General features: G+C 36.9%; 1 protein-coding gene across 1 annotated transcript in view; it reads right to left on the bottom strand.

Annotated features, from left to right (window-relative positions):
* Positions 1-25,474, bottom strand: part of Anapc1 (anaphase promoting complex subunit 1) — a 115,826-nt gene that overhangs the window by 59,957 nt on the left and 30,395 nt on the right. The window contains exons 13-24 of the mRNA XM_013019714.1: positions 25,085-25,219; positions 19,722-19,862; positions 19,228-19,288; positions 17,921-18,108; positions 15,214-15,288; positions 11,618-11,886; positions 10,659-10,750; positions 9,713-9,861; positions 5,480-5,558; positions 4,862-4,898; positions 4,699-4,769; positions 2,730-2,908 (exon numbers count right to left, since the gene is read on the bottom strand). Of these exons, the coding sequence (XP_012875168.1) occupies positions 2,730-2,908; positions 4,699-4,769; positions 4,862-4,898; positions 5,480-5,558; positions 9,713-9,861; positions 10,659-10,750; positions 11,618-11,886; positions 15,214-15,288; positions 17,921-18,108; positions 19,228-19,288; positions 19,722-19,862; positions 25,085-25,219 (1,476 nt within the window). The remainder of the gene's footprint in view (positions 1-2,729; positions 2,909-4,698; positions 4,770-4,861; positions 4,899-5,479; positions 5,559-9,712; positions 9,862-10,658; positions 10,751-11,617; positions 11,887-15,213; positions 15,289-17,920; positions 18,109-19,227; positions 19,289-19,721; positions 19,863-25,084; positions 25,220-25,474) is intronic.

The following is a 25,474-nucleotide window of genomic DNA, read 5'->3' as shown; positions in this document are numbered from 1 at the left end:
AAGAAATGTACTCATTATCTTGCCCATGTAATTGTAACCCCTCAGTACAGTATTTTCACAATAAAAAAATATTAACAAAATAAAAGCAACTCTAGTCATGCACTACATTACTATGTTTCTATCAATGGCATGCTGGACATCCGATTAATGATGGTTCCAGAAAATAGTATTTATGCTTACTGACACTGTAGCAGGAAGTACTTTAATATTCGCACAACAAAAACTCCTAATGACATGGTTCTCAAACTGTAGCACATCATTAGGTGACAGTATGTTGTTCTATTGGATTACTTAACCTCATCCATTATAAACCCAAATAGCTGACAAGCTGAATTTAGATGAAACTTGTTATAAAATGTATCCTCCAGAACTAAACAAATTGATTTAGATAGAATTCTTTAAAATTATATTTAAATATAGATAAAAATATTTGTGGTAATGATCAGCACTCACAGTAAAAAAAAGAAGAAAGAAAAAGAGAAAGAAACCTAAGTGCTAAAGGTCTTCCTTGTTCAAGAAAAAATGGACTAGCAGAGAAGATTTGTTTTCAGGAAATATACTAATTCAACTAAGAATTAGTTGCCATCTAGACACAAATTCATGGAGATCAGATCGTCATGGAAACTGATTCAGGCACAGGGCCATGATAACCAACAGTGAGATTAAGAGTGAATTTTGAAGGAGGAGGCTGCAATGCTTGGTAAGAAATGTACGCATTATCCTGCCCATGTAATTGTAACCCCTCTGTACAGTATCTTCACAAATAAAATTAAAAAAAAAGAGTGAATTTTGATACACGCTCTGCTAATAGTCCAAGACCTAATGTGATTTATCAATAGTTACAATGCACAGATTATTGTGTGATGATTCAAAGAAGCTATCCTTTTTTTTTTCTTTTTTTGTAGCGAAAGATAAAAGGGTAATTGAACCTAGAGCCATTCAACCCACATCCCAAGTTCCTTTGTTTATAAAGAGATAGGGTCCAACTTTCCCCGGGATAGTCTCTAACTCACAACCAAATTCCTCAGATTCCTGAGTAAATGGGATTGATTGCTAGCACAAACTACCACACCTGGATTACTATTTATTTTTAGAATTAGAGTTCTAAGAGATTTGAAGGTTCCCTTTTTAAATTAAATTTAATTAATTTTTACAGTGTTGTGGTTGAAATACAGTCTAATACACTATAGGCAAGTACTCTACCACTGAGGTACACCTCCAACCCAATACTTAGTACATAATTATGCACATTTTGAGGGCACATTATGGTATTTTAATATATAATAAATTAAGGAATGGTCAGATCAGGGTAACTGGCATGTCAGTCACCAGAAATATTATCACTGTTTTGTGTAAGAAACATCCAAACTCCTCTCTACTAGAGATTTTGATACATTCAAATTAACTTGTCAACCAGGTCCTCACAAGTCTCATTTTAAGATTTTAAGTAAATTAAAAGGGAGATAACTAGAAAGTGATAAAGTATTTAACCTTACTTTTAATTTCAGGCTCCTTGGAACTCATTCTTAAAAAGATAAAATGGAGGAGAGTATTTCATGACATCTTCTAAACAACATGAGGAGAAAAAAGTGCTTTTTGCCAAGGGCTTCACTTCCATATGATTAAACAAATATATTTATACTTACTTAAAAGTTTATATCAAGAAATTCAACACTTCAAAAGCATTTGGGAAAGAAAACTGGTATATTTTAACCACCTAAATTCATGATACATGTCATCCAATTTTTTCTACACAAAAGTCAATGAACAGCTTAATTACTACAGTCGTAGTTGTTTTTCTGCTGACTTAGTACTTATCCTGATTCAAGACAAAGAAAAGTCCAGGAGAGACATAATAGTCACAAAATCCCCTGCTTTGTGTTCAGTTTGCAACTATTAAAATGTGTTTAGAACTGGCATGGTGGCTCAAGCCTGTAATCCTATCGATTTGGGAGGCTGATAGAGAGGTTAACAGTTCCAGGCCAGCCCAGGCAAAATAGCTTGAGATCTTAACAGAAGAAGCAGGGTATGGTAGTACATACCTGTCATCCTTGCTACATCAGGAAGTCTAAAATAGAAGTATCACATTCCACATACAGGCCAGGAAAAAAGTGAGAGCCTATCTAAACAAACAAAAATAACAGAGCTAAAAAGGACTGAAAGCATGGTTCAAGAGGAAGAACCTAGAAAGCACAAGCCTACCTACTGAAATAATAATGATGATGATGATGATGGTGGTATGTTCAATTTTAAACCTTATCTAGAATATAAAAGACAAACTTATGGAGCTGGGAAGGTGGCTGAGTGGTAGAGTGCTTGCCTTGCATTCATGAGGCCCTGAGTTTGATTCCTCAGCACTACATAAGCAGATAAAGCTGGAAGAGGCGCTGTAGCTCAAGTGGTGGAGCGCTAGCCTTGTGCTGAAGAGCTGAGAGACAGTACCCAGGCCCAGAGCTCAGGCCCCACCACCAACCAAAAAAAAAAGACAAACTGATATGCATAAAGAGATACAGAAAAAAATAAAAGCATTCTATTTTTTTTAATTTTCTCTAAGGATAAAACTGAACTTTAAATTTCCTAGGCTGATACTCAGGCCCCACAACTGACAAAAAAAAAAAAAAAAAGACAAACTGATATGCAAAAAGAGACACAGAAAAAAATAAAAGCATTCTATTTTCTTTTTTCCTAAGGACAAAAATGAACTTTAAATTTCCTAGGCCGATACTCACAGATTTCCCTCTGGGTAAGTTTCCTTCACAAGCCTGTTTGGAAAGATCCTGACGTCCAATCAAGACACAGACAGCTTCTGGCCAATCTGAATCAGGTTGCTCTCGACAATGATAAATTGCATCTCTGATGGGAAGAGCAATTCCAAAAGGAAGAGTTTCCAAATCTCTTAAAGTGAATCCTTGCAGTGAAAAGAAGGAAGATAATGTTAATTTAGAATTGCAACTCCTCCAATAATCTTCTGACTGGCTACTGAAAGTTTGTCCTAACGACTAAAGAAAAAATTCATTTTATTCATCTTACTGGCACATGGTATGCTTGCTATCAGGAAATAGTATAAATGATCTCAAAGAGAACACCTAAAACCCTGACACAGAAAAAAAAAAACACAGGGGAAAAAAAGAGAACTCCCAAAATAAAGACAAACTACTCCAGATGGAAAATACAAATAACAAAAACAAACTTCCCAAAAGAGGAAATACAAATGGTTTAGACACATAAGAGCTGATGATCTACTCAATGAGTAGTCAGGGAAATATAAAATAAAACTGACGAAATAGTTTCATATTCAGTTGACAAGTATTAAAGTCAATCAACACTAAGACCTGGCAAGTACACAGAGCAATGTAAACTGGTATAATCACACTGGGAGACCTGGTATGTACTCAGTCACAAGAAACTTGTGCCCATATGCCCAAAGATACAAGTATAAATATATCCAATAGGAAGACTGTTTCACTATGCCACAAAAGGAATACAAGTTCCTTTGTCTAATTTCAACATAATGACCTATTTCTACATAAGTTATCATGGATAAATCTTTAAAATAATGCTGTTTGAAGAAGACTGAACATTTCTGTCAAATATATATTTATATAAAATGTAGAACTATAAAGAAAACCAAGGTGAAGATAAGAAATAATGTAGGCAGGATAGTGTTCACATATAACAATGAGGTATGTTGGAGGAGAATAGCATACAGGAACAAGTACACAGGGGCCTACAACTGCAGTAGTAATAATCTATTCCTAAAGGTGGGTAACAAATATTCTCTCCAACTAAACATATACAGTTCATGCATTCTTTGAATGTATAACATAGTTCATATTTTAAATATTTAGATTTCTCAGGGTAATTCAAATTATGTTTCTATTTTTTTTTGCAACTTTAATATTATACATTATTTATAATATAGAAAGTTGATCATTATTTAGGCAAAATAGTTCCTTAGTTAAGAATAACATTTTATTAAATATCAAGTGATATAAAGATGAATAGAACTCATCTGATATTTCTGGCATAAGTATTCTATACAGGTAAGACAACTATTATCATTCTCAAGGTGGTGTGCAAAAAAAGAAAACCTGTGAGGTACTTCATTTAGGCATTCTCTAGGTAAGAACTCAGAAACATCTTGTAATATTCATTAAAAATTATTTTTTAACTATACACACACATATAAAAGACAGCACCATTTTTTTAACATATGCTCATCAGTACTTTTTAATTTTCAGCTCTGTTTTCAAAAGGTTATTTTTCTCCTTCGCAGCTGAATGTTTGGTTCATTCATCATGATACCTGAGTCCCCTGGCCCTTATCCTTCAAAAGCTTATTTTTACATAATTTTAGACTTTGCCAGAAATAATTATTTTTGAAACCTGTGTATCATTATGGTTTCAAGTTCAAATATACAGATGAAAGTTCTCCAGTTTATATTAGCAGAGCCTCAACCATACTAAGAGGAATAAAAAATAAAGACATCTTTGCACTAAGAAGTAAAAAGCTAATATCCTAACTACTGTTACAACTTATGAAATTGCCTGGAAGAAGTCTGGTTTGATGACCCATAATTTCAGTCTTAGGTCTTTTCACACACAGCTGGGTCCCCTCTCCCCTTGTACCTGACAGTTCTAGGTAGCATGCAGGAAGCATGCAAAAAGCAGGACCTAGTTAAAAGGTAGATGCTCTTACCCACACTGGTCATCCAAACAACTAATCTTTCAGCTAGGCTAGAAACAGACGTACAATGCCGGAAACTAAACCTATATAGGATAGAACACAATTATTAAACACAACAGTATAACAGTACCATTTTAAATTCTAAATATGAAAACATGATCTGAATAAAAGTTACCTCTTTTCTTCTTGCTCCAATTGTGACTTCTGAGGAGCTAAAAGGCAATAAAATGAAACTTTCTGTGAATAGCTTCACTGAGAGAAAGAATACATAAAAATATGTAAAGACACTTGGAAATAAAAATTCATTAACAGAAAGGGCATACAAAAATAACTTCTGGATTTTATACTAAAACATCATAGAAGAAGCAACATATGGCCTCTAAAGCAAACACAAACATTTTAATTTTCTTGTTATGATAGTGGCATTTGTACAAATGTATTTTAGGACAAGTGTGGCAACTGGTAGCTATTTGGGAGATCAAGAGGATCTTGGTTCACGAACAACCAAGGCTAAGATGTTCACAGGATCCCATCTCAACCAAACAAAACCTGGACATGGTGGCTTGTACATATCAGCCCAGCTACATGAGTAAGTACAAATGGGAACATGTGGTCCAGGCTGGTCCAAGCTAGTCCAGGCTGGCCCAGGCAAAGAGAGAGACTACATCTGAAAAATACTGAAAGCAAAAGGGGCTAGTAAAGCACCTGCCTACAAGTGCAAGCCTGCATTCAAAATCTCAGTATTGCAAATAATAATAATTCTTTTGAGAAGCTGAGCTTTATATCAACTTACTTATAGTTAGTTTGGATAAATATTGTGAGGCATCATCAGAAACACAGCTCTCATCACCAAGGATGTAGAGGGCAATACTCTGTAGAAATAGAAAACAGTCATTTTTTTTTTAAACGTTTTTGAGACAGGATCTCACTACATAACTCAGGCTGGGATGGAACTTGTAATCCTCCTGCCTTATTCTACCCAGTGTTGAGGATATATAAGTACTATTAATATTTTTTTAAGTACTGAAGTATAATTAGGGAGGAAAAAATACTGTTAGATGATTTATCTATTTTAGGTGTTAAAACTCTATGACTCCATGACAACCATAATAAAATCATGTGACCACAGCATACTCACAACACAGAGTATCTGTACTACAGCAAAAGGCTCCCCGTGCCCTCTACCATCACCCCACTTCCTCCTACACCAACACTAGAAACCTTTTCTTGACTCAGTTTTGCCTGTCCTACAACATTATGTAAAAGAGATTATACAACATATAATCTTTCATGTTTTCCTTCTGTAATGTAGCATAGTGCCTTTGAGAATCATTTGCTTTACTGCTTATATTAGAAGTTTGTTTCTATTTACTGCTGAACTATTCCATTATGCAGATGTACTAATTTTACTCAAAAATTGGTGGACCTTTGGGTTGTTTTCAATGTGTTAATTATGAGAAAACCTGTTTTAAGCATTCACACTTGAATTTTTGTATAGGTATGTTTCTGATTCTCTTAAGTAAACACCTAAAAGTAGAATTGTTTTACAAAAAACTCAGTTTTCCAAATTCTGCACGATTTTTGCAGCCTCATCAGCAAAATGAGTTTCAGTTGCTTCATATTCTCACCAAAACTGAATTTTACTCATCCTAATGGGTATCTAGTCGTATCCTAGTAGTATCTAAGAGCTACTTAGAAGTATCTCAATTTGGCTTTGTTTTAAAACATTATGCTTATTTACAAACAATACCACGAAAATTTTTCTAGTAAATAGGTCTCAAAAAAGAAAAAATAAAGGTTTCTACTACAGTGCCAAATCATATGACCACACACATATTTTAAAATGTTAACTGCTTTCAATCTATTTTGGATGTGGAGGTGGGATTAACTACTAGGCAAAATAATCTTTATTTAATCTCCACGCTCTAAATTCCAAAGAGCTGTAGTAGTATTTTCTTTCATTAAGAAAGCAAGTTACCACATCCTTTTGTCCACAATACATATATACCATTCTATCCAAAAAGTTTAAATATATGCCCTATAGCAAATACAAAAATATGTATTGTTAATCTATTTTTAGATGTAAATCACATTAATCAAAAATAGCACAATAATATAGATAAAATATACCTATTAAATAAGAAATCAGGAAGCTTCTTAAAGACAATAGGCCCACAATAAACCTTAGATCCCTTCCTTATTTTCCCTTCCTTCATTTCATCTAAGGGTAACCAGCCAATACCATATCTCCACTAGTACCTGCAGACATAGTAGAGCCATAGCTAAGAGTCTAGAATGATTGTTACAAATATCTCATTAGCAAAACATCCAATAAGTCTAATAATAAAACTCATGACAAAACTAAAAGCTTCTGTTGTTTATTTTCACGTATTTTTTAAGTAGGTCTGTGAGCACACAAGTGGTAAAGGAATACTGAGAGTATAAAAATCTAAAGAAAGACGAAAAGGTAAGCTGAGCACAAAAGCCAATTTTACTAAGAATATATTTTAAATCATGTATTTGAGAAGAAAAATGATTAATATCTTAATTAGTAAAGTCCTATAACAATATCTTAATTATTCTAATAAACTTAATAAAATTATCTTGATAAACTACAACAATATGCTAATAAACACCTACAAACTTTTTTTTTTTGGTCGGTCATGGGGCTTGAACTCTGGGCTTGGGCGCTGTTTCTGCGCTCTTCAGCTCAAGGCAAGCGCTCTACCTCTTGAGCCACAGCACCATTTCTGGTTTTCTAGTGGTTTTTATTGGAGATAAAGAGTCTCACGGACTTTCCTGCCCAGGCTGGCTCTGAACCGTGATCCTCAGATCTCAGCCTCCTGAATAGCAAGGATCACAGGCATGAGCCACCGGTGCCCAGATACCTACAATCATTTTCAAAAAACTACAATTCAAAAACAGTCAAAGGAGCCGGGTGCCAGTGGCTCATGCCTGTAATCCTAGCTACGCAGGAGGCTGAGATCTGAGAATCACAGTTCAAAGCCAGCCAGGGCAGGAAAGTCCATAAGATTCATCTCCAATAAAGGACTAGAAAACCAGAAGTGGCGCTGTGGCTCAAGTGGTAGAGCACTCACCTTGAGTTGAAGAACTGAAGGACAGCACCCAAGCCCAGAGTTCAAGCTCCATGACCAACCAAAAAACAAAACAAAACAACAACAACAAAAAAAAAACAGTCAAATAACTTAGACATTTCCTTGAACATATAAATTGGCTATAGGCACACAAAAATATCCTCAACATCACTGGCCATTGGAGAAATCACTGTTCATTAGAAAACCACAATGAAATGCTATTTCTTACCTACTAGGATGGCTATTAAAAAAAAAATCAAGAAAAAAAAGTTGGCAAGAATGTATTAAAAATGAAACCTGTCGGAGCTGGTAGCTCACGCCTACCTCAGGCCTATAATCCTAGCTATTCAGGAGGTTGAGATCTGAGGATCACAGTTCAAAGCCAGCCAGGGTAGGAAATTCATGAGACTCTTATCTCCAATAAACCACTCAGAAAACCGGAAGTAGTGCAGTAGCTCAAGTGGTAGAGCACTAGCCTTGAGATAAAAAGCTAAGGGACAGAGTTCAGACCCAGAGTACAAGCCCCATGACCGACAAAAAAATAATTAAAATAAAATTGAGACCCTAACTCTTGCATTGTTGGTGGGAATATAAAATACTGCAGCTAATATAAAATACATTTAGTGGTTCCTGAAATGGACATCAAACTATATGAACTAGTATATACCTTTCCAAGTACAAATCAAAAAGAACCCAAAGCAGACTTACGGATTGTACAACTTATACAGATTGGTACAAGTGACAGTTAACAGGGAAGCATCATCCCCAACAGCCAAGAGGTGGACATAACTCATGTATACATGAATAGAGAATAGGAGAAACTATTTATTTACTATTTATTTATTGTGTATCTACACAATAATTATTCATTTAAGAAGGAATGTGGGGGCTGGGAAGTTGGCTTAGTGGTAGAGTGCTTGCCTTGCACACTTGAGGCCCTGGGTTCGGTTCCTCAGCACCACATGAGCAGAAAAAGCCAGAAGTGGTGCTGTGGCTCAGATGGTAGAGCACTAGCCTTGAGCTGAAGAGCTGAGGGACAGCACCTAGGCCCAGAGTGTTCAGGCCCCACAACTGACCAAAAAAAAAAAAAAAAGAAGGAATGTGATTTTGGCAATGCTATAACATGAATAAATTCTGAAAATATTATTCTATGTGGAATACTCTTTGTGTAGTAGAAAATAAGGATTAGTAAATATTGTATGAGCCTAACAAGAGGTACCTAAAATAGGCAAATTTCTTGTCAACAGAATACAAGTTACCAGGGTCAAAACACACACACACCATTGATGGCTCACACCTGCAAACTTAGCTTTTAAGGAGGCTGAGTTCCATAGGATAGTGGAGGTTTTTTGGTTTTTTTGGTGTCAGAAAACCAGATAACCCACAGAAGAAGAAAAAAAAAAATCGCCGCCACTTTTCAACATATGAAGGATTAATATTCAGACTATAAAAAGAGCTCATAATATTAAACAGTAAAAGAACAAGTAATCCAAGTAATAAATGGGTAAGCTGTAAACTGAATGAACAGTTCTCAGAGGAAATACAAATGTTTAAGGTATATATCCTGCCAGTGCTGATGGCTCGTACCTATAATCCTAGCTACTCAGGAGGCTGAAATCTGAGGATCACAGTTAGAAGCCAGCCATGGCAGAAAAGGCCCCATGAGACTCATATCTTCAATTAACCATTCAAAAACCAGAAGTAGAACTGTGGCTCAAAGTGGTAGAGCACCAGCCTTCAGCAAAAAACATGAGGGACAGTGTCCAGGCCCTGAGGAGTTCAAGGCCCACAACCGACCAAAAAAAAAAAAAATGCAGTTTGCATGTATGTATATATGTATGTATGAAAATGTCATAATGCATGTACAATTAATGTATGTTAATAAAACAACAACAACATTAAACAAGACAGTCACCACACTGAATACATACCAAGACTACTAGTCTGCTTCTTTCACAGATGCCAGGGAGGTAAGGATAGGGTGGCATTCCTTCACCTTGAAGACAAGAACTCACCCACTGATAAATACTTGGTGGCTCAGAAGTAAAAAATGATGGATGATGCATAAATCCTGTTTGCCCTTTAAAATTAGATAAGTGTTTATAAAGAGTCAAGAACATGTAAGAGAACACTATTTTATTCTAAAGGGAAGATGATTAACTGTACCAGTCATTTCAAAACAATCAGGATAACATTTTCCCACATTCTTCAAAATGCTTCATATTTTCCACCACAATAAGTAGCTGACTACATTATCATGTGCAAATTTAAACAACTTGCATTTCATCCCATCCTGAATAGTAATTTAGCAAATTCTGGTTCCCAAAGCATACATAAAATCTTACCAAGGTTTTCTGGCCTAATCTTAAAAGTAAGAAAACAAAGGGGACACCAAGGATTCAGCTTTAAGAACTGGGTCCAAACTTCAGGTCCCTTTAGCTCAAGGTCTAGAAGAGTAAACTAGTGATGGAAAAGTCCTACATCTGTGCTGTCAAAACATGGTAACCACTAGCTTATGTGGTTACTATTAGAAATATGGCTAGTGCACTGAGAAATTAAATGCTTAATTTTAATTAAATTCAAGTAACATGTGACTAATAGCTACTAACTAGAGAACACACATGTAAATTATTCCTTAACATCAGAAGCTCCCTTTGAACTATTTTAAGTCAGAAACTTAAGGATGGGTACAGTTTTTCCTATATATACTGACAAAGTTATGACTTACTAAAAGTTGGGGATCAAATACTAGATACCAAAATTAGCCTGGTGAAGAGACTTTACTTAATGAGAATGTGTCCTTTGTTATTCATTGAAAAAGACACATGTAAATGTCACTACACCGGTCAGAAAATCTGTAATAACTCAAATACTTACCCTGATCAATAGTACATACTTGTCCAGTAGTTCTGACAAGCATTGGATAGTCTCTATAGTAGTGATCTACATAAGACCCCAATTTTAAGTCCCTAAAAATATTAAAAGCATATTTTAAAAAAGGCACAATAGCATTTCCTGTCAGTTAGAAAGATTAGCCAGTTGCATGTATACTTAATTTTTTAAAATATGATTATGAAATAGATAAATCAAATCTAGTTTCTTGTGTTTAGATATCAAAGTGCCCAGTATGACAAATATAACCCTTTTTTTGCCCCTAGTCTTGGGGCTTGAACTCAGGGCCTAGGCACTGTCCCTGAGCTTCTTTTGCTCAAGGCTAGCACTCTACCACTTGAGCCACCGCTCCACTTCTGGCTTTTTCTGTTTATGCGGTACTGAGGAATCGAAACCAGGGCTTCATGCATACTAGACAAGCACTCTACCACTGAGCCACCTCCCAGCCCTATAACCAATTCTTTGCCAGAAAAATTCCATGGAGCTCAATTTACAAAAAGAGCACTATAGTATTGTTCACCTTCTATAATTCATTAGTTCTGTAATCTCTAGCAAGTAATCTTTATGAATTTCAATACCTTCTTCTAGAAAATGGGGATATTAGCTAAGGATTTTATTGTTTGTTTGATTGACTGATTTTGGTCTGGTTATTAGAGGAGGAGTAAGAGACAAGGGCTTCCAATATAATCCAGACTGGCCTCAAATTCAATCCCCCTTCCTCACTTATTTAAGTACTACCATGCTCAGCTACTTTACTCTGTATAGACTAAAAATTCCAACATATTGTTCCCTTACTTAGTGCTATCTTTACAGTTGTGTGATTCATTAAAAAAAAACGCTATATTTGTCTGAGAAAGTATCTTTCAGAAGCTTGTTGATAAAGTTCCTATATAGTATCATGTCTATGGCCTTTTGACAGTTTTTAATATATAAACAAAATTTACCTTGCCAGCTGAACAAGAAGATCAATAAGTGAGCAAATTCCCTCTCCCATTAGAGTATTTAACTTAAGCTCCTCATAGACAAGGTGAAGTACAAAAAAAATTGCAGGTATATGAGTAAAGAGAAGAGTAGATGAATCTAGGATGAGGTTTTTTGGCAAGTCTTCATCCTTCACCCTTGAAGTTTTCAACAAATTCAAACCTAAGGATCTGGTCAAAAGATGAGACTCAGCATTCTTGTGGTAGTCTGAATTTATTAAATATTCCCAGTCCTAAGAAGAATAAAAAGGATATTGTTTATTTAATGTCTCCTTGAAATGTCATCAATAATAAAGGCAAATTCACTTAAACAATTCAAATTCCATTTTAAGTTGGCCTATTAATAGAAAAAAACCACACAATGCTGAAAAAAGAATCTATAAAATAGCCAAGCAATTTCCAGATGCCAGTAGTGAACATTAAGACAAGCTGCTTTTTTTGTTGAGGTTTTATTTTTATTTTTGTTTTTTTGGTGCTTGTCCTGGGTGCTTGAACTAAGAGCCTAGGTGCAATCCCTGAGCATTTGCTCAAGACTAGTGTTCTACCACTTGAGCCACAGCTCCACTTCTGGCTTTTTTGGTGGTTAAAAGGAGACAAGAATCTCATGGACTTTTCTGCCCGGGCTACCTTTGAAGTGTAATTCTAAGATTTCAGTCTCCTGAGTAGCTAAGATTACAGGCACAAGCCACCAGAGCCTGGAAAGATGAGTTACTTTTTTTTTGAGTATCAAAAAGTCCAATCATATTTTCATAGAGACTTCCAGAGAAGAATCCTACTACTTAGGAACTATTTTTTTGGGGGGGGGGTAATTTTATCATTATATATTAATTGCACAAAAAAAGAGGTTCCTCAAAAAAACTAGACCTTCCCTACAACCACTCCTAGGCAACTTCCCTGAGTATCATGAGCAAGGATATGATAAGGACACCTCCACATCCATGTTCATTGCTACACTATTCACAGTAGCCAAAATACGGAAACAACCCCAAATGCCCCAAAATAGATATGTGGATCCAAAAAATGTGGTACCTATATACAATGGACTTTTACACAGCTATCAGAAAGAATAATGTCATTTGCAAAGAAATGGACAGAACTAGAACAAATCATGTTAAGCAAGGTAGGCCTGAACTCTGGGCCTGGGCACTGTCCCTCAGCTCTTCAGCTCAAAGCTAGCGCTCTACTATTTAAGCCACAACGCCACTTCCAGCTTTTTTCTTTTTGCTTATGTAGTGCTGAAGAATCGAACCCAGGGCCTCATGCATGGAAGGCAAGCGCGCTCTACCACTGAACCACCTTCTCAGCCCTCTTCTTACAAGGTACACAAACAGCAAATTATATAAACCCCATAAAAATGAACAGCTGAAATAATAATATATTTTGGATGTCCTGGTTTTTAGAAAGGAATGTTCTCAACAAGTGTACATAGGAAAAAACTCTTACCTAGAACATGTAAGGAACTTCCATAGCTCAATAAATTATTTTTTAAATACAACTAAAGAAGTTGAAAGATCTAAACAAACACTTTTTTAAAAAGGACAGAAATAGCTAATAGTCAGAAAAAGTTAAATTAAAATCACTGAGGCAAACTACTTTGTACACACTCAAATTGTTCAAATGAAATCCTAGCTACTCCGGAGGGTGAGACCTAAGGATCACAGTTCAAAGTAATCTATGTAGGTAAGTCAATGAGACCTTATCTCCAATTAACCACCAATAAGCCAAAAGTGGAGCTGTAGCATAAGTGGTAAACCAGTAGCTTTCAGTAAAAAAGCTCTGGGTTAGAGTCCAAGCCCTGAGTTCAAGTACTAGGACAGGCATTAAAAAAAAAAAAAAAAAACGGAAGTAGGCTAGGTGCTGGTGGTTTATGCCTGCAATCCCACCTACTCAAGAGATTGAGATCTGAGGATCATGGTTCAAAGACCAGGCAAGAAAGTCTGTGAGACACTCTTATCTCCAGTAAACTACCAAAAACAAAACAAAATAAAACAAAGCCAGAGGAGAACTGTGGCTCAAGTAATAAAGTGCTTGACTTAAGAAACTCAGGGATAGTGTCAAGGCTCTGAGTTCAAACTCAAGGACTGGCACCAAAAAAAAAAGGAAATAAGCTAGAACCATGGATCAAGTGGTAGAGTGCTTGCTTAGCAAACACAAAGTCCTCAGTTCAAGCCCAATTACCACACACACACACACACACACACACACACATACACACAGAAAAAACAAAGGACAAAAAAAAGGTTTAGATACTCATCAGCATACAGAACCAAACTATAGTGCATTCACACTACTCAGCAATAGGTCCCAACAAACAACTGATATACAACAATATGAATTTTCAAAACATTACACCAAAGAGAAATTAGTTTCTTTATATAAGCTATAAATGAAATTAAAGGTTTCATATATATTAGAGGTTACAAACTACATTATTTCATTTATATAAAGTTCTAGAAGAAGCACAACTGAAATATGGTGATAGAATGCAAGTCACTGGTTGCTTGAGGAAAGTTAAAAAATACACAAGTGAATAAACATGGTACAGGGGAACTTTATGGAATTATGGAAATATTCTGTGTTTTGTTTTGGTTTTTTGTTGGTCATAGGGCATGAACATGGGGCCTGGGTGCTATCTCTAAGCTTTTACTCAAAGCTAGTGCTCTACCACTTTGAATCACAGCGCCACTTCCAAATTGCTGGTGGTTAATTGGTGATAAAGAGTCTCATGGTTCATTTCACCTAACATCAACTTATCTGACCTTTTCTGTTTGTCTCAGACATATACTAGTTATTGCAAATTAGGGAAACCATGGGACCTATGTTTCTTTGGGCCTGGACAGGTGGACCCATTGCAACAATGAGATATACATGTTGTTATGTCGAAAAATGAACTTTACAACTTTGGGGGGAGGGGATCGAAAGGGGAGAGAGGGAGGGGACAGGAGGGGAGGGGAAACAAAGGAGGAGGCACCAATGCTTGATAAGAAATGTACTCATTACCTTGCCCATGTAATTGTAACCCTTCTGAAGGGTATTTTCACAATAAAAAAAAAAAAAGAAAAAAAAAGAGTCTCATGGACTTTCATGCCTGGACTAGCTTTGAACCAAGATTCTCACATCTCAGCCTTCATAGTAGATACAAGCATAGGTATGAGCCACATGTGCCTAGCTACATTCTATTTTGTGTTTCGATAGGAGTATGAGTTACATGAATATGCTTATGTCAAATTGACCAAACTTTCCATTTATTTTAAATTTAAAAATTAAAAAATGAGACCATTTATCAACGTATCTACAGGATCTGATACATTGGAGCCTGAAGAGTTACTGCAGAAAAAATAAAGGCTGTCAGTTCAAGTGACTAATTAGCAATATAATACCTCTACCTATAAACCCACACTGAAATCATGCAGCAGCACTAGTGTTCACAGTAATTTTTAGATGACTAAGACAACAGTGAATAAATGATAACACACAACAAAACAGAACAGAACTTACTCTTGAAAAACACCTAGCATTAAAATAATCTTAAATTAATTTATATTATCAGGAATACCTACATCATCAGATCCAGTCTCAGAAGGTCTTGCTTTTTTGGGTGCAATAACTGGAGAAAGTGATCCTTCAAAGTCAAACTGGAAAAAAAAAACGACAAGAAGACAAATCATACATTTATTATTTGCATTCAGACATCAATTCTGCTAATTATGAAAACTGAGGAAAACCATCAAAACTCATTTTTCACCTAGAAAATTGTAATACAATTTTTCTTCTAGGTCATCATGAAGATGAAATTATGGAAGGAAGAATAAAAGGACTGGAGGAGCTGGGTACCAGTGGCTCACACCTGTAATCCTACCCAGGAGGCCGAACTCTGAGGACCATTGTTCAAAGCCAGCCTGGGAAGCAAAGTCTGTGAGACTCTTATCTCCAATTACCCACCAGAAAACCAGAAGCAGTATTGTGGCTCAAGTGGTAGAGTGCTAGCCTTGAGCTGAAGAGCTGAGGGACAACGCCCAGGCCCAGAGTTCAAGCCCCATGTCCGGAAAAAAAAAAGGACTGGAGGCACAACTAAAGTGAGAGTCCTTGTCTACCAAGCACAGTCCAAACCCTAATATGACTAAAAAAGAAAAAAATTCAACACCTCCTAATAATTACCTATTGGTTATAATTAAAGTATAAAGTGTTTTATAATAATTCTTAATGCTATAAGAAATTCTGATTAGTCATTTTCATTTAAAAGGCAGTATCAACAATGCTTAGGGTTAAGGATATAGCCCTTGACTAATATGTACAAAAGCCATGGGTTTGATTCCCCAAAACCTCATAAAGCAATTACAGTAAGTTGAACACATTCACAGATTTATTACAGGTACTTTTAACACCAAGCACAATGAAAAATAATTACAACAGAAGCCAAAAGAAATTCTAAGAACAAAAATGTTAATATCCTAAACACACATTACCACAGCTCACCTGATATAGATCAACTCTCAGTCAGCCCAAATTAGTGTCAATTATATTTAAATCTTTGTGTGACCCGCAGTTTTCCTTCCCTTAATTTTGTGACATCTCTCAAAAGTAAATAGCGTCCCAAAAGCAAAGTAAAAGTTAACGTGCTTAATTTAAATGACAAAGTGAAATTTTCATATTTGCTGAATGGTGGTATATATCTTTAATGGAAGCTGGATGCTATTAGAGAAAAAAATGAATCAGGCAATGACAGTACTTGTGATAAAAGCATGAGGTAAGACTGACTTTTTGGTGAATGGTATTCATGCTTACAAGAGTAACTTATAACTTCAGTATGGGGGTTTGAACTTAGGGCCTATCAAGTGCTCAAAAGGCACTCTACTACCTGAGCTATGTCCCCAGTCCACAACATTAATTTCTGTGACTATAACAAAACCTATTCCATGTGGTTTCAAATTATGGATGCTCAGACCTAGTATACATACAGTATAGGTAAATCCTAGCAGTTTTAGAGTAATGAATTCTATGTATCTTAAGTATGTGAGGTTTTCCTTAATGGTAATCTCCTTAGAACCACACTGCTGCAAATACAAAAGAGTGCTACAATAATTTTCATCTTAGTCCTCCATTTTCCAAATGTTCCTCAGCAAACACATTTACTTTCATAATGAAGATAAAAAAGATTGTTTTAATGGACTTACTATCATAAGACTGAAATGTATACATAGGCACAGGTGGATTACCAGGACAAAAGTAAGAGTGTACTATGTCGCCTCCTTATCTCCAAAGTAAAAAGAAAACACCAACACTACAGGCAATAAACTGCAGACTTTCATCATCTATTAAGAGCAAAACAGATTCCAGGCGACAAAGGTAAAGTGTATAGCTTTATATCATTATCAGGGTAGACACTCAGCTAAAGTGCAATAAATTTCCTAAAAATAAGCCTTCTTTCTCACATGCCAAGCAGTAAGTCTTATCTTCAGACTTGTCTTATAAGTCTTGTCTGCAGAAAAAGAATATTAAGTCATGAGTCAGTAGGCTCATGAGTAAATCACAACTCTTATGATTTAGCTTTTTAACAAAAGATTACTACCCATACTTACATAACTTCTAATCATTTCACAAAGATGAAATGAAAAAGTCACAAAAAGTCACTAATTATAGCCAAGCACCAGTGACTTACACCTGTAATCCTTGCTACTCAAGAGGCTGAGAACAAAGGATCACAGTTCAAGGTCAGCCCGGGCAGAATAATTGGTAAGGGGGCTGGGAAGACAGCTCAGTGGTAGAGCGCTTGCGTTGCATGCTCGAGGCCCTGGGTTCGATTCCTCAGCACCACATAAGCAAAAAGAAAAAAGCCAGAAGTGGTGCTGTGGCTCAAGTGGTAGAGCGCTAGCCTTGAGCTGAAGAGCTGAGGGACAGCGCCCAGGCCCAGAGTTCAGGCCCCATGACCGGACCCCAAAAAAAAAAAAAGAATAATTGGTAAAATATTATCTCAAAAAAAAAAAGACTGGGAGAATGGCTCAAGTAATAGAACTTCAGCTTAGTAAATTGTAGGCCCTGAGTTCAAATCCCACTACTGTGGGGGAAAAATTACTAATAAAATGTTATTTGTATTGAATATTTTATTAACAACACATAAATATGATAAACTTTAATATTATTCTAATACCTAGAAGAAGGTATACTTGTTATTAAGTATATGTTATGTTAGAATATGAATATTAACTAGTCATGCAAAAATTAATTTGTAATTGAGTAATTTGTGAAGAAAAAACGTTATTTACTTACACTTCGGGTCCATGCTAAGCGGTCTGTGTTATAACCCATCATGTTCATGAGACAAATCACAAATAAATTCCATTCAGAGCGGTAACTGGGTCCTCCTGGCGCACTGTGGACATTGTACCACTTGACAAGCATCTGAACTGCTATTTCTTTTGGCAGGATAAACTTAATTGCTTGTAGACATGTTTGAACTATTAAAAGCAAAGATTAAGTTTAGCATGATTCCTATTCAAGAATTTCTTTCCCACTTTCAAATGAAAAATTTCTGAATTACTCCTATGTAAAGGCACATTGCGGTAAAGAGTCAGTAGATGCAAACATTCTCTGATAACCATCTGAAACTTAAACTACTTAAGCTGACAGGGTTCAAAAAAAGACTGAGAACAGATGTCTGATCATTAATTTTGACTCAGTTCATCTGAAACAATCCTGATTTACATCTACTGTCCCAATATTTAGTAATTGTTCCTGTGTATACTCTTGAAAATGTCACGTTTTAGACAATAAAGGTCATGCTATGAAAAAGACAATTTCTAAGCCACAAAATTAACACAAAATACTGCTTCAGATTGTTTTAAGCAATTTAATATTCAACACAGGCATCCACCAACAGCAATGCTTAGGTAGCAATGTAAGATGTTCTAAATGAATTCACATTCCTATATACCAGCCTCATCACCTCATCATTCCATAAGCCCTTCCTCCTCAGCCTTTAAAAGGGACATCAATGGACTTTGTGACATGTGCTGCCAACTATTTGAGAGGCAGAAATAGGGAAGATTAGGGTTTGAAGCCAGACTGGGCACAAAAAGTTAGTGAGACTTCATCTCAACAATTAAGCTGGGCATGTTGATACGTACCTGTGGTCACAGCCACACCGAAGCACAGGTAGGAAGATTGTGGTTCAAGACCATACCCAGCCAAAAATTCAAGACCCTATCCAAAAACAACCAATTTATGTACCAAAAAAAAAAAAAGGCTGAAGGCAGGACTTATATGAAAAAGCATTTGCTTAGCAAGGCTGAAGCTGAGTTCAAACCTCAGTAGCACTAAACAATGAATGAAGGAACACCAGGGAAACAGAATTAGCATGTCTTTGAACTTCATTCCAGCCTCAAAGCATATAGAATGTACTAAGAAAGCATATTCCATCTATTTAGCTTCTCTGCAAAAGAAGAAACCTAATCAGTGGCTTCTAAGGAACAAAATAACTTCTTAAATTTCAATTATTGGTGCAAATCATCAATTATTCCAAAGCCTACAAATCAAATTGAGGACACAGAGAAATGAAGGGTGACTCTCAATCATACCTAATTCCGAGGTGGCAATTTCAGGAATAGTGATCCTAACCATGGAGCCATTACTCAGTTCCTAGTGAAAAGAATGGAAAGGGGGGGAAAAATGAAGAGAATTTGTGCAGTCTAAGTCTCTAAACATTTTTAAATAGTACGTAATAGGACTAACAGTCAACGCAAGATTTTAATTTTCATACAAAACTTTGCATCCTAGCAAGTTTGAAAATATCAGCCACGGGGATGGGAAGGTAGGGCTCAGTGGTAGAGTGCTTGTCTTGCATGCATGAGGCCCTGGGTTCGATTCCTCAGCACCACATAAGCAAACAGAAAAAAGCCGGAAGTGGCACTGTAGCTCAAGTGGTAGAGTGCTGGCCTTGAGCTGAACAACTGAGAGACAGCACCCAGGCCCAGAATTTAGGCCCCACAACTGGACCCCTCCCCCCCCCAAAAAAAGAAAATATCAGCCACAATTCTTAGAAAGCTACCTACTGTTTTACAGCTACACTTACCAGAGTTACTCTGTTATGGACAGGATCTCTGACAGAATGAATGTAAGTTCCAAGCTGTTGGAAAGTACAATCCTCATTATAGAGCGAATCATGAAGTTTTGAGGAATCCCTCAGTTCTGGAACTGGGGATAGCAGAACCACCTATAAAAAGTCACAAACATTTGAGAAATTAAGGATGAAGAAACTTGACTACAGCTTTTTACTCTAGTCTAACAAATGATTTCATATGGTAATTTAGATAATTCTGTTTTAGTTACAATGAAATCAGAGGGAGAAGGGCAAACATTCATGTTTTTTCTTCTCTGGAAATCTGAACTTTTTTTTTTTTTTTTGGTTGGTCATGGGGCTTGAACTCTGAGCCTGTGCACTGTGTCTCTTCAGCTCAACACTGGCTCTCCACCTCTTGAGCCATGGCACCACTTACAGTTTTCTGACTGGTTTATTGGACCTAAGAGTCTCACAGACTTTCCTGCCTAGGCTGTCTTTGAACTGTGATCCTCAGATCTCAGCCTCCTAAGTAGCTAGGATTACAGGCGTGAGCCACCGGTGCCAGACTATTGAACTTTTTTTGCTAGATGTGGGGTATATATGAGCAGGCTGACAATGCAAGAAACGCCATGGCTAAAAGAGATTGGCAGCAGTACTTTTAGAAATAGTACCAAGACTAGAGACGTCAACCCTAATTTGTCAGCCAAGACAGACAACTTCAGGAACTAAAAATCCAGAGAGAAGGGTTGTAAGACCACTGTCATTTCCCCTACAGACAACTACTGATTTGAAAATACACAAAATAGGGCTGGGATACAGCTCAGTGACAAAGTGCTTGCCTAGCAAATACAACATCTTGGATTCAATCCCCAGTACCAAAAAAAGAAAAAGACAAAAAAAAGTACAGTTGAATGAAAATATATATATATATATATATACACACACACACACATATATGCAACCAGCAATTAGTTTCTTAACCACAGATATGTATAGAAAAAAAAACTAAGAACTTGTTACTAACTATAAGTGCTTCTAATTTTAAGTTTCCAGTTCTGGCCACTGACTCTTTACATATTCCTGTAACTCAATTTATAGGACATCCCTAAATGAATATCTCATCAACACTAAGAACCAATCAAACCTGCAATTCACTTATTACATAACCTAGCAGGAAAAACTCAACCCACCAATCCTGGTTCTATGACTACAGTACAATCTGTCACAGAAGTGGCAGTGGAAACACCATCAGCCAGTGGATTAAGACTGTGGTTTCCTGTGACCTCATAACTAGCAAAGACATAAACTCTGAAATAGTGACAGCCATTTTTAATCACAAAAGAAATTCCAAATCACATAAAATCCTAAGAGTTTCCCAGTTTTTATTCTAGAAGTTCTGTAAATGTATTAACATGAAAGAGAAAAGGTCTATATTGTATATGTTCAAAAGTGAAATCACAGCCAGGTACCTGCCAGTGGCTCACACTTATAATCCTAACTACCCAAAAGACTGAGATCTAAGAATTATGGTTCGAAGCTAACAAAAAACAGCTAAACTGAAGGTGTGACTCAAGTGCCAGAATGCCAGACATACGCAAAAAAGCCCAGCACATATAGCAATGAGTTCAAACCCTGCTACTGAAACAACAAAAAGAAACCCTAAAATTTTCTTAATAGAGACCCAGAAACACAACAAATCAAACAAAGGTTGGACAAATGGGATTGCATAAAATTGCAGAGCTTCTGCATGGCAAAGGACATAGCTAGAGAAGATCTTCACTAGTCATACAACGGACAAGGGTCTCACATCTAAAATATACCTGGAACTCAAAAAATTAAATCCCCCAACAACAAATCCTCAAAGAAACAACTGCCCAATAAATAAGTGGGATAAAGACTTAAAGAGAAACTTCTCTGAAGAGGAAAGAAGGATGGCCAATAGACACATGAAGAAATGCTCAACCTCTCTAGCCATAAAAGAAATGCAAATCAAAACAACATTGAGATACCACCTCACCCCAGTTAGAATGGCTAGAATCAAGAACTCTAATAACAACAGATACTGGAGGGGATGTGGACAGAAGGGAACCTTACTGCATTGTTGGTGGGAGTATAAACTTGTTAAACCACTTTGGAAAGCAGTATGGAGGTTCCTCAAAAGACTCCACATAGAGCTCCCCGGCAATCTCACTTTTGGGCATTTACCCAAATGATCACAAACAAGACTAAAGCTACCAGCACAGCTATATTTACTGCAGAATTATTTACCATAGCTAAGATATGGAACCAATCCAGATGCCCCTCAGTAGATGCATGGATCAAGAAAATGTGGTATACATACACAATGGAATCCTATGCCTCCATCAGAAAGAATGACCTTGCCCCATTTGTTAGGAAATGGAAGGACTTGGAAACAATTACATTAAGTGAAGTAAGCCAGGCCCAAAGAAACATAGGTCCAATGGTTTCCCTTATTTGCAATAACTAGTATATGTCTGAGTCAAGCAGAAAAGGTCAGATAAGTCGATGTTAGAAAAATGAACCCCAAGATAACTATTCAAATTTTTTTTTCTTTCATGCAATTGTTTCTAACATATTTATAAGATGATTTCTTTGTTGCTTTGTTGGGAGCCATTGGGATCTGACAGTAAAGCTCAAAAGTCATCTTGACCCCTGTGCTCGCTTAAATGCACGTACAAGGAACTGGCTCACTTAAAAGACACCAGGTGCCCAAGATTGCTTTGCTATGTGTGCAGTTTGTTTTAAATTTTCCTTGTTTTTCTGGACTATAGTAGAACAGCCTGAGTGTAGGGGCCCACGAGGATGCACCGTGCCGCATGTGTGGAACTCCCAGTAATACCTAGGCTGCTCCCTTGTTCTGGACAACCTTACGAGATTATGCCCAGGAATTAATTGAACTGCTTCAGAAACTTCTAACTGTGGCGGGGCTGATGTTTATTACTGTGCTAGGTAGGGATGTGAGGTAACTGGGATGGGCTCTTGGATCATGCACAAGGGCCCTCTCTATCCTTGTCTGGCGAATCTCAACCCCCAGACTTGCCAATGCTATCCTTACCAATGTAATCCTGTTAAAATAACCTTTACAGAGGAGGGAAAAGGATAACTAACTGGGAGGTGGGTCTGCCATTAAAACAAAAAAGGGGGAATCTGTAGAGCACATGGGCAGCAAAGGTGGTGCTGAGAGGGAGTTGAGTGGGCAGAGCCCAATTTGCTTTGCATTCAGTGGGTAACCAGCCCATGGAAGCTTAGGCGCATGATAGGGTGTGACCTTTACAGTGACTGGTTCCTTTTCCTCCCCTGCCATGCCATCCGCTCTTTTTAGCCTTAAAAAGGGCTTGTTCTGTGTTAATGAGTTTTCCTGCTTGGGCTAAGGGAGGCTGGGGAATGGGGAGCGGCTGCATTTACCTTTCCTGGGACCCCAAAGACCAGACATTGCATGTCCCTCCCCCACAGTATAACCCCTGCTTTCACTGTATTTGATGTCGGTGTAATTTGTGGAGGGGAAGGGAAAAAACAAATCATGTAAATAGGGATACAGGTGCACCCATTACAACAATGAGGTGTACAAGTCATTATGTTGAAAAAGGAACTTTACAACTTTGGTAGGGGGGAGGATTGAGGGGGGGGGAGATGGGAAGGGATGGGAAGGGGAAACAAAGGAGGCTACAATGCTTGATAAGAAATGTACTCATTATCTTGCCCATGTAATTGTAACACCTATGTACAGTATTTTCACAATAAAAAAAAAAAGAAAGAAACCCTAGCCTGGACAGCACCCAAAAGAACTGTCAGTATTAACCTTCCTTGAATTGCTGCTCCCAAAGATGAGCAAAATCTATACTTAAACATTCATCAAATACAGACCAGTTCATTCTAGAAAAGGGTATATATCTGGTAAACAACAGACCTATCCCTATTGCTTAGAAAACCCTGAGTCTTGTTTCTAGAGCACCATTCCAGCCAGGATAGCAAAAAGCAATCAGCTGACAGCAGTCATTTACACCTCTCTAGGGTTCTCATGTCACTTCTCTCCTTTCGCATATATGGCCCCAGCTCAGACTCTCTGTATCACTTATACTGACACAAGCATCTTCACTCAGAATCTAATTGGTCTCCCCCATCTTCCTTGAATCCCAAGACAAACCTGTCTTAAACAGATCATGATATTCATAACTCCTTCTTCAGAAGACTAATATCTGACATTAATACTCAGAAAAATCCGTTTCATCCTTCTTCCTTTTAAGAGCACATTAATAGAAGTATGGATCTCCATTAATTTTCTGGCTTTAGACAAGTAACTTCAATGTAGTACCTCTATACTACAAGGATGATAGCAGTATTTTACCAATCAGTTATAAGGACTTAACTGTGTGAATACTGACAAATCACTTGGACCATGCCAAAAATGCTCAAAATACACTATCATCTACTTTTTACCATACTTCATCCAACAAACTATTTTTACTTGTTTAAGTATTCATTCCACAGATCTATTGAATCCTTACCTTGGATATTAGGATGGAAATACAAGTAAGCACTGAACTGTTCTGCAATCTCCTGTCTGTGTGTGTTCCTTGAAACAAATGCCCTTTTATATTTTCAAATGATATGTGTATCCTCAAGGTACAAGACAAGGTTGACATGGCTCCCAGAGATGAGGCTCCAATTTTGCCATGTCACCCCATCAAGATGTATCTTCCCATGGTATGCTGTGTTCCTTGTTCATGAGACTTAGCAGTTAACCTTAAGTTAAAAAAAAAATTTTTTTTTTTTGGCACTGGGGACCCTGTACTTGCTGGGCAAGCTTTGCCACTGAGCTACATCCCAGCCCTTTAAGTTAAAATTTCTGATGCATACAACAAACCAATGCCACGCAAGTAAAATGAGTGATACCTACATAGGAAAGAGTGTTTTATTTTCATCTCTCTATACCTTCAAAGAGTAGCACACACAGCACAAGAGGTCAATGTGTGGTAACACTACCACTTACCTTTAAAAACATTTTTCTCTAAATAATTATATTAGTTCTTTAAGTATTACCTAAATGAAGTTAACTGTATAAAGGAACTAATTTCAGGCCAGGCACAGGGGGTTCAGGCCTGTAATCCTAACTATTCAGAAGGTTTAGATCTGAGAATTGCAGTTCAAAGACAGCCTGGGCATGAAAGTCCATGAGACTCTTATCTCCAATAAACCACTCAGAAAACTGGAAGTGGTGCTGTGGTTCAAGTGACAGAGCGCTCCCTTTGAGTTGAAGAGCTGAGGGACAGCACCCAGGCCTAGAGTTCAAGCCCCATTTTATCATCCTTCTTAGAAACAATACTAATTTTTGACAAGATCTAACGCATTTTTACCTCATCCAATGATCCCAGCAGTTTACTAAGGGGCTTAGGAGAGTTAACTCCATCAAGGGGTGTGCTGGGCCGAGGCATTGTGTTGGACATCGTCAGAGAAGGAGCTGGAAGTCCAGGAATAAAAACCTTTCCCACCTTGAACAATAAAAAGGATATAAAGAGAAAATTAGCTTTAATAAATGCACTATAGCCTTCAATAAAATGTTAAGGCATGTAAGCACAAATCTCTTCATATGTTAGTTATGCTCAATAAACAAAATTACTATTTTAATAAAACTTTAATACTTAGTAATTAACACTTTAAATAACATGAATACCTTAACAATCTTTCAAACTCTAATGCCCAATTGCAAATAAGTTGATATAATTTCTCATCTGATTCAGCCCCCA

Source organism: Dipodomys ordii, unplaced genomic scaffold, assembly GCF_000151885.1.
Source record: "Dipodomys ordii isolate 6190 unplaced genomic scaffold, Dord_2.0 Scaffold47, whole genome shotgun sequence".
NCBI classification, from domain to species: Eukaryota; Metazoa; Chordata; class Mammalia; order Rodentia; family Heteromyidae; genus Dipodomys; species Dipodomys ordii.
Note: the sequence above shows the minus strand (reverse complement) of the source record. Positions and strands in the feature narration are given on the sequence as shown.